Genomic DNA, 9,339 nt, shown 5'->3' with positions numbered 1-9,339 from the left:
AATACGGGCAAAAAAATGTTTCTCGTGATGGGACTGGAGGATGAACGTTCAGATTTATAAAGGCACGGGGTGACCAATATGGTCTGAATTTGTCTAATATAGTAAGCACTGTTAAGGGGTTGACATGTACGCATCCTGATTCAGTGTGTCCCAAGTTTAATTTGGTTGAACGCACCAAAATGCAAGCAGGTATTGACACACCACGAGTTCTTCAAATGTATATAAATCGGCGTTTTATACAAAACCTGTAGGGTACAAAGTTCATGTTATAAAACTGCGGACAAGATGGTATGAACAATTTGCACAATAGGAAGCTAGGGTTGTAGAGTTAATATCCATCGGGAACTTGGCAAGATTTATCCAACAACCAAAGGGTGTCTATGTAGGTGGAGGTTGTGTCGGAATAGCTATTACAAAAATCTGAGTTGCAATTATGCCTCTGATCTGCAAAACAATTTGACTCGGGAGGCATCAAAGAAGCCTGGTTTTCTTTTCCGCGCCAAAGCCTCCTTTAGTGGTACTATACAAAGCCCACGTTTTGCGAGGGGGAAAACCCAATAAATACCTCTACAGTAAGATGCCTGTCTCCCCATACGGTTTACCCGTATTCTTGCACAGGGAAATTGAGTTTTCAGGTTTATACGGCTTACAGCCATTTCAATAACGGGCATTTGTTTTGCCTATTTGTGTTTCTATTTGCATCTCCCTCGTGATGGGACTGCAGGATGAACGTTGATATTTATAAGGGTACGGGGTGATCAATACGCTCTGAATTGATATGTAATAAGCTAAGCACTGATAAGGGGTTGACAGGTATGCAGTAATAAATACCAAAGGCTTTTATATTCTTGTTTCTTTCGGTGAAGTCACGTAGAAGGAAACAATAAAATAAAAAATATTGTTTTATATTTGTCTATATAACATTTTTATTATTTTATTGTTCCCCTTCTACGTGACTTTACCGAAAGAAACCAAAATATGAAATCCCTGCAGTCACGAAAGCTTTTAATCAAATACCAAAGCCGTTTATTTACACGAATCCCAAGAAATTAGCGATGACGTCATGTCACCCCTTCAATAAATGACGTCATATCACACCCCCTTCAATAAAAACGTCATGTCACACCCTCTTCAATAGATGACGTCATGTCACACCCCCTTCAAAAAATGACGTCACGCTCAGGAGCTTCGGCCCCCAAATGACGCGCGAGGACAGTGGCGGAACAGTGCGAATTTGAATAAAGGCAACGCCGTCTCTGACCAAATTAGCGATTTACCTCGTCAACCAGCCGCTTCGTGAACCATGGCCTCGGGTCAGGGAGGCTCGCTGCCTCCCGGTGGCGGTGGCCAGGGCTTCGCGGGCCCTGGGACGTTAGGGGTACTGGGGGGCCCGAGCGGTGTAGGGGGGGTAGTCGGAGGGGGGGCCGGGATCGGTGTCTCCGCCGGGGTCCCCGGGCCGCGCGAGGTGAACATGGCCTCGCTGTGCCGCATCGGGCAGGAGACGGTGCAGGACATCGTGACGAGGACCACGGAGATCTTCCAGATACTGCGCTACATGCAGGTGAGCGATGGCTTCGAAGGCCACACACGTGTGGTTGATTGTTGATCAGCATGGGGTGGAAAAAAACAAATTTTCTAGCGGCAGGCATCGGGTTTTTTCTTGAATACAATTAAAGCCGATTTCGTGGGAATTAAAACCTGGTTTATTGAATACGAAACTCTGCAAAGCTTAGGCTGCTTCCTTGTCGGTGCTGCTATCGTACTCGGGGCCGTCGGGCACGGGGTAGTCGTAGAATGTTGACAGGTTGGTCGTGATGAACACGAGCTTCTCCACAATCGTGGGCGCCAGTGAGTTCCTTCGCTTGGAATGGATGAAGCCCATCGTTGAGAAGTGCGGTTCTGCAATTAGAACCAATTACACCGGATTTCTCACAATCTCAGATGATCGGGTTAATATAAAAAGACAATTAAACCCGACTGTGCCACCCTTGGGGTTGATGAGGTTTCACCGCGCGGGGTCAACGCACAGTTCGCTAACCACTGCGCCACCGCTCCACCAAGAGATATTAATAATAGAAATATTGGAGCGTTGTGTCGATCCTCTGCTGGGCTGATGGCCACCACATGTGGTGTTTTAGTCGTAGGGGGTGGTTGACCATACTCAATGGTCAGTGCGAGTTGGCGAAGGCACGGTTCCAAGGGCTTGGAACTCAAAAGAGAGTGGCCAGCCAACAGAGCCCTCTCATGATCGTACAGCAGACACACTCTGAACACGTTCATCGAATGAAGCAAGATTATACGAACTTTGCCTGCAGTGACACACGTATTGTTCGCGGGCTATTTCCAAGCCCTAATCTTTTATATGTCGCCTGGGGTTTTGTCCAATCTAGCCACCGGGAAATATCCATCCTGCTGACCGTAAGATCCACACTCCGGAATGAATAGCCCAGATGAACCTGGTATGTTTGTAGTAGTACACGCCTCGCCATCTGTCCCGGTGTGTCTCGCTCCATCCCTGCGTGACCACCAACCACCCCCTCGAGACCCGAACCCGCCGACCCGAGTTCGATTTCGCGACCACAAACACCAGCGACGATTATCTGAAGCGGTGCTGGGCCTCCCCTAGGTTGGCTCGGCCTCAAAATTGATGCCTCTGGTGTGATGTAAAACATCGCCACTTTGGAGACAAAGGCGACCGGTCGCGTTGCTCGGCCACCCACCTTGCCTGCCTTTCATAGGTGTCACATTCACGAACAGCACTTGCCTCTACATTCTTTAAAGTCTATCCGGCGTTGAAGGTGGTGGGATGGGGGGGGGTGACCTCTGTCTCTGGGATGTGTGCAGCTCCCCAACGGCGGCTCGTACTTGCCGAGCACGCACGCCGACCGGCTGAGCAAGCTGCAGGAGCACCTGCGACAGCTGACGGTGCTCTTCCGCAAGCTGCGTCTCATCTACGACAAATGCAACGAGACTTGTTCCCTCCTGCAGCCCGAGGTGCCCCCCCCACACCCCCCCCCCCACACCCCCCCCCACACTTTGGCAGCGCGCGCTGCCTCCACAGCCCCGTTCGCATATGGGGTCAAATCTCAGGGACATTACTGGTAGGAACCACCTGGTTCCACCAGCCCACAGGGGATTATTGTGTCCGTCCGTCTGTCGTGCATCCAAAAATGGGAGGGGTGGGGCTGGGTGGAGAGGGGAGGGTGGGGAGGGGTGGGGAGGGGCTGGGTGGGAGGGGCTGGGTGGGAGGGGTGGGGCTGGGTGGGGAGGGGCTGGTCACCCTGTGTTGCCCTTATAAAACTCAACGTTTAACCTACTCACGCCGGCTTGTGCCCGCCCTCACAGTCGGGCATATTTGCGGAATACACCACGACGCCATTGACCCTGGCCATTGACCGAGCAACCCAACGTTCCTACCAGCTCCCTCCGCAGGAATGTATTTATGTCGTAGGCCTTTCATCCAGACTCTCCGATGAGCACGGTTGGCTGTATACGGTGCGAAAGACGTTCAACGTACACACAATGTAATAATCGGATTCGTCAGTTTGTACTAGAAATACCGGGGTAAATGGCAGTGTTCCCTGGGACCCCGAATGTCTATCCGTTATGGTGCGTGTCCTGGGTTCAATTCCCGACTCGGGCGCTTTTTTGCGTCGAGATTGTATGTTCAACATTCTTTGGTTCTTTCGGTAAAGTCACGTAGGTATAAAATACAATAAATCACCTGATGACAGATGCTTGTGTTGTGCCCGAAACGTCGTGATTTATTTTCTACCTACGTGACTTTACCGAAAGAACCAAAGAGTATGGATTCCTGCAGTCACGAAAGCTTCAAATCAAAATTTGTATGATCTCCCCGCTGTTCTGCACGGGATTCCTCCAGTACTCCGGTTCACTCCCAAAGCTACATATGCTTGTAGTGTAACTGGTGTTAGCCAAACATCACAACTGATGAAAATTACCGACAAATTATTCAATTATGATTACACGTCGGAATATCGCTTCCTTCAAAGAAACTTGGCAGGACCCTCCTGATAGAGTAAGAACAGCAATAAACAGGCACCAAGCAAAGCGCATTTACAGCTTGTAATGTTATTTTTATTGATATTGTAAAAAATATATAAATCAATTTCAGGAAAAGTAAAAAAACACCACTGAAACCACCGAAAATCACAAACCTATTCCGGAATGCACAATCCAATGATGTAGCAGTGACTACTGTACTACATTTGGACAAATGGAACAAAACGTCGGACATAATGCAGAAAAATATGCAGTACGACCCAAAAACACATCGCAGAGATAGATAGAAACAACTGCGAAAACATACGTAATTGTAATTCCCCACGTTTTTGGCAGCATTGTCTGTTCATTGCCCTTGACCTCTCAGCCGTCTTGTTTGCAATTCCAGCAGCACATTCCGTTTCTAGAAGAGGAGTCGGCGCCACGGACAGAAGAGTGGAGCCAGAACTCGGCGGCGCTTCGCTTCGCTAATGAGGAGCGGCGTGACATCTCAGAGGTGAGAAACTATTCGCCATCATCGTCACGACTCGTTATACAGTGGGAAAGGACGTTTATTGACTCGCGTCATTACGGAGAGAAGTTTAGACTTAATTTTATCGCTATTTTATCCAAATTGTGTCATTGGTATCAATGTTATGAGACGTGTACATTCAATCTAGATTTGAAGTCTTCGTGACTGCAGGGATCCATGCCCTTTGGTTCTTTCCGTAAAGTCACGTAATTGAAATTAAATTAAATGATTAAATTTATTTTGTTTTATACCTACGTGACTTTACCGAAAGAACCAAAGAGTACGGTATACATTCATTGGGAACTTTCAAAGAGCAGCAGTGAAGCTAAGAGATTATCAATGTGACCCGCTTTTTAAAAAAGGTTGTACACTTGATTCGTTTATTGATTTGCTGGTGGGACTGTCCTGTTCTGTGTGGCTCAGAAACTGAGACAGAAGAACCAACAGCTGAAGGTGATCATGGACCAGCTGAGGAACCTGATCTGGGACATCAACACCATGATGTCTTCCCACAGCTGAATACATCACCACATCCTTGATGAAGGCATATTGGTGTTACAATGTCCCCCCCTCCCATTGTTGAAGAAACGTCTGGTGCCATTTCTTAATGCTGTGTCAGATAAGACAAGGGTGCTGCATCGAAATGTATTATGAACTCTCTTTGTGGATTGTGAGTAATAAGTACACATACATGAGTCTGTTTCATGAACCCTGCTTAACTGGAAAAAAAAAACATTAATCCAGGAAACTTGTAGTCTGACAGATATAAATGCATATTTTTTGTATTCTTATTCAGGAAAAGCGTTCTGTATCTAATGGTACATGAGTCATATATCAGATAACATCAACTGTATTTGATGCAATTGTTTCTATATCAGATGAGATGATAGTTCTGTATTGATAAATCAAGGTTATGTATTCGATAACGTGGTTTCTCTATTGCCTAAGATGTCTGTATCTGATGGAATAAGAGTTTTTGTATTGGACCAGGGTTCAATATCACATGGATTAGGAAGGTTTTGTATCATATGAGGCTGCTGTGTTGGATGAAACGATGGTTCTGTGTCGGATGGGTCGCTGAAGCGTGTGTGATGCACCGTTAATTTCAGACATTTTTCGGTTTTTACTTTTTCGTTGTTTCCAAACCCACAATTATTTCTTAAAGCTTTGCATGATGAGGTAGTGGTAAGCAAACTGACTGACTGAATTTTTGAAAAAAATGTTACACATCTGATGAACATTTTAAAAAACTTCAGTTGCACGTTTAGTCTCAATAAAACATTTCTGAATGTTTTTTTTGCACAAAACATGTCCTTAAAGAGGTTTTCCCACAATGTTTGACATGTTATAATCCTCCGATTCCATAATCAATGAGGCTTCTGCACGAGGCGATCTCAACCTGCATCTCAGCGGTGGACTGCCACTCAGGCGCATTCTCTTGTGCTGCTGCTGCTTGATTACCAGCGCCTGTTCCCTTTAGCCATCATGCCTTAAAGCAACGTGTCTTCTTCTTGGTTCTTTCGGTAAAGTCACGTAGAAGGGAAATAATAAAATAATAAAACATTAAATACAATTATCACGACGTTTCGGCCACAACGCAAGCAGCCGTCCTCAGGTGAAGAACAGGGCTGTCGGAAAGACAGCGTCCGAATGAACACCACCAAGCTTGGCAGCGTATATTTAAGCTGGGTTAGAGGAGGAGGGCGCCTTGACAAAGGAATTTACATATCAACAGATGAATTTAGCATATTTATGGAAACGTGTCTTGCCCAAATTCACCGAACAATTCATGCGATGTCTCATTTGTATTTGGTCGCTGATCCAAGTGTTCCTCTTTCTCTGAATGTCATTCAAAGAGTATTCAAATGTGCACGGCAGTGGTTATTCTCAATACATGTTATGAAACGATTACACATGCACTAAGTTGTTGTTTGTGGCTTCAAAATAGTTTGGGCATAAGAACATGGTCATTGAAACTTAAACATTTGGTGATGCTGCATTGGTTTTGGTGCACGAGCAAAAATAACAATCTCAACGCGTGCATCACTAACACTCAATAGAAAAAACATGTATAATAGGCAATGTTTTGGGCAATGACTCTTTTGTGCTATGAAAAATATATTTTTTAAATATATTTTTTAAACACGCTTTAATGAAATGTACCGTACGAGTAATGGCAGAACTCCAGGAAGTGGCCCCGAGGCTTGCCATAACGTAAGGAGCCGTTGTGATTTACAGCCAACGTCAGTTGAGCGTGGACAATTAGACCCAAGCCGAAACATAACATACAAAAATATTGTTAAAAAATATTTTCTTTTTATTGATAGAATATAGTATTGTCATCAGTATGACATAAGTATACCAAGTTTTCAGTCGATAGCACATTGGGAAGTATGTAAAAATTGAGTTACAATATTAAATTTTTGAGGATACAACAGACGAAGTGAGTTAAATAAAAGCGTGTAAAAAAGGCGCATTGGCCGAAGCGACATTGGAATTATATATTGAACCCCTAAGTAACCCCTTGGTGCTGGGCGGTGGTTGCTGTAGACGCATGTAATCCAGCACTGTTGAGGCGAGGGTTGATGGATCACACACATGTTGTGACATTCCCCGTGGGAGTCGAGGTGGAGTCAAAACCTTGTCTGGGTAGAAGGTGGTACAGCAAAGTGTGGACTCCACTTGTTCCATCTGTACGGGATTTCACATTGCCCCCCCCCCCACTCTAGCATGTAAACACTCATTCATTGGCTGAACACATATGTAGAGAACCGCAGAGCTTGGAGGGTGGGATTTGGCCTCGGCTCATTGCCTGGTTCCTGCCTTCCAGCGTGTCTGGTTCCTCCTCTCTCGATCTTCGTTTTAATGTCATGCTTTGCGGCGGGGCGTTACAAGTTGAGATTATAAACCTTTTAACAAAACATTTTTACGGGGTAAAGCCGCGTATGCACTCTGTGAAATCTAACACAAAAGACGTGAGCCGCCAACGCAACCCATGGTATCCGCACGCGTTCATATTTCATACAGCGAATGAAACAACCCGTGCCTTAATTTACACAATGTCGCCTGCCTATTGGCGACGTGATAATTAACACATTCCTGCGGAGGGAGCTGGTAGGAACGTTGGGTTGCTCGGTCAATGGCCAGGGTCAACGGCGGCGTAGTGTATTCCGCAAATATGCCCGACTGTGAGGGCGGGCACAAGCCGGCGTGAGTAGGTGAAACGTTGAGTTTTATAAGGGCACCACGGGGTGACCAGCCCCTCCCCACCCTCCCCTTTCCACCCAGCCCCACCCCTCCCATTTTTGGATGCACGACGGACGGACGGACACAATAATCCCCTGTGGGCTGGTGTAACCAGGAGGTTCCTACCAGTATAACGAGGGCTTCTCCGCAGATTGAAGATTCTTCCGGAAGAGCAGCAACCCAGCACTTTCCAATGGGGAACGTGCTCGGTGGGGGAATCTTCCAGAAGGGGAAGTGGTGGGGATTTAGTTGAAGTTCATTCACACGCGAGGTTTCTTCCGGAAGATCAATAGATTAATTCCTATTAAAACATTTGTTTAATAATTGTTTTTATTTTACCAGCTAAGGCCGACTGAGCTGTATAGCCCCTTTTTCAGAAGTGACGTGGCCACAACGAAGTGGCTTATCAATCGGAAATGTATCGCAGCCAAATACTCTGAAACGCGTGTGGACTCTAAATGTGCAGGGGAAAAACGGGACGACCCCTAGACAAAAATACACGCAGGGTCGAGATCGGACCCACGGACCTCCTGTATACCAGGCGAGGGAGTTCACAATCCAAGACACTGAATATTCTGAGATTTGATTATCATCCACCGCTGGATGAAATGCCTTCCAAAGTCGGTTTAGACATTATGGATCTCATCAGCAAACGTGTTTGTTGTCCAGTGAGAATTTTTATTGTTTTATTTTTTTATTATTTCCCTTCTACGTGACTTTACCGAAAGAACCAAGAATATGAATCCCTGCAGTCACGAAAGCTTTCAATCAAAAATTTCGTACTTTAGTTTCATTTTCCACGCGAAAAGCCATTTCGTTGAGCTATCATTTGTGGCCAGATCGATTCTGAAAAATAAGCGAATTGCTCCAGTGGGCTTTGCCTGGCAAGGTACAAAAATATATAGTTTCGTTTTATTTGTGCAGCACATGTTTTAAGTGATTTGTTTAGCGTTCCTATACTTTACACTCCTATCGTGTTTTTGTGTCGTAACGTTCTGACCTACCCCTCCCCTGCCGGACATTTGTGAAAGAGCTTTATGGGTCATCGGATTCCACCAATATAAATGCATTGATTCTGATAAGGAAATACATAGGCCGACGAATACATTTTTTTTGTTATTTAAATGCGGTACACTCAGGAATGTATATGTGTTTTTCCCTTGTCCAACGCAAAGCGTACACAATCTCGTGTACAACAAAAATAAAAGTCCATAATAGAGGGTTTTGTTTGTAATATCGCGTATATATAATTGTGTCGTTAAACCCGCCACCACCCGACAGCCAATTAGGATTTGTCGCTTAAACAAAACGTGGCAATTTAATTACTAGTTCAGCACAGCGGTGTGTTGGAGAGCAAATCCACAACATTTACAATCTGAGTACGACCTTTCGCCAGCAATTAAAGACAACTTTTAATAAGAAAACGAGTTAAGTAAGAAAAGGATTTTAATAACAAATTAGACCCAAATCGACTCGAGCGAATAGTCGACCGCTGTGGAATCGACTCGCGCGTATAGTCGACTGCTGTGAAATCGACTCGAGAGAATAGTCGACCGCTG

The 9,339-nt window shown here is 45.4% G+C and overlaps 1 protein-coding gene across 1 annotated transcript; it reads left to right on the top strand.

The window, feature by feature from the left end:
• The first annotated feature begins 1,182 nt into the window (after positions 1 to 1,182).
• LOC144940896 (mediator of RNA polymerase II transcription subunit 30-like) lies at positions 1,183 to 5,827 on the top strand. Its single transcript, XM_078867393.1, has 4 exons — positions 1,183 to 1,561; positions 2,845 to 2,994; positions 4,412 to 4,519; positions 4,958 to 5,827. Exons 1-4 carry the CDS (start codon positions 1,304 to 1,306, stop codon positions 5,051 to 5,053), a joined length of 612 nt encoding a protein of 203 aa, XP_078723519.1. The 5' UTR covers positions 1,183 to 1,303; the 3' UTR covers positions 5,054 to 5,827.
• Positions 5,828 to 9,339: the final 3,512 nt, after the last annotated feature.

Source organism: Lampetra fluviatilis, chromosome 23 (genome assembly GCF_964198595.1).
Source record: "Lampetra fluviatilis chromosome 23, kcLamFluv1.1, whole genome shotgun sequence".
NCBI classification, from domain to species: Eukaryota; Metazoa; Chordata; class Hyperoartia; order Petromyzontiformes; family Petromyzontidae; genus Lampetra; species Lampetra fluviatilis.
The sequence above is the reverse complement of the archived record's forward strand: the minus strand, read 5'-3'. Positions and strand labels throughout refer to the sequence as shown.

Bases quoted from the DNA above. Each gene is read 5' to 3' on its own strand.
- LOC144940896 (XM_078867393.1), top strand. From the start codon at position 1,304: ATGGCCTCGGGTCAGGGAGGCTCGCTGCCTCCCGGTGGCGGTGGCCAG. The intron at 2,995-4,411 runs GTGCCCCCCCCA...TTGCAATTCCAG, and splicing joins GTTCCCTCCTGCAGCCCGAG to CAGCACATTCCGTTTCTAGA. The intron at 4,520-4,957 runs GTGAGAAACTAT...TGTGTGGCTCAG, and splicing joins AGCGGCGTGACATCTCAGAG to AAACTGAGACAGAAGAACCA.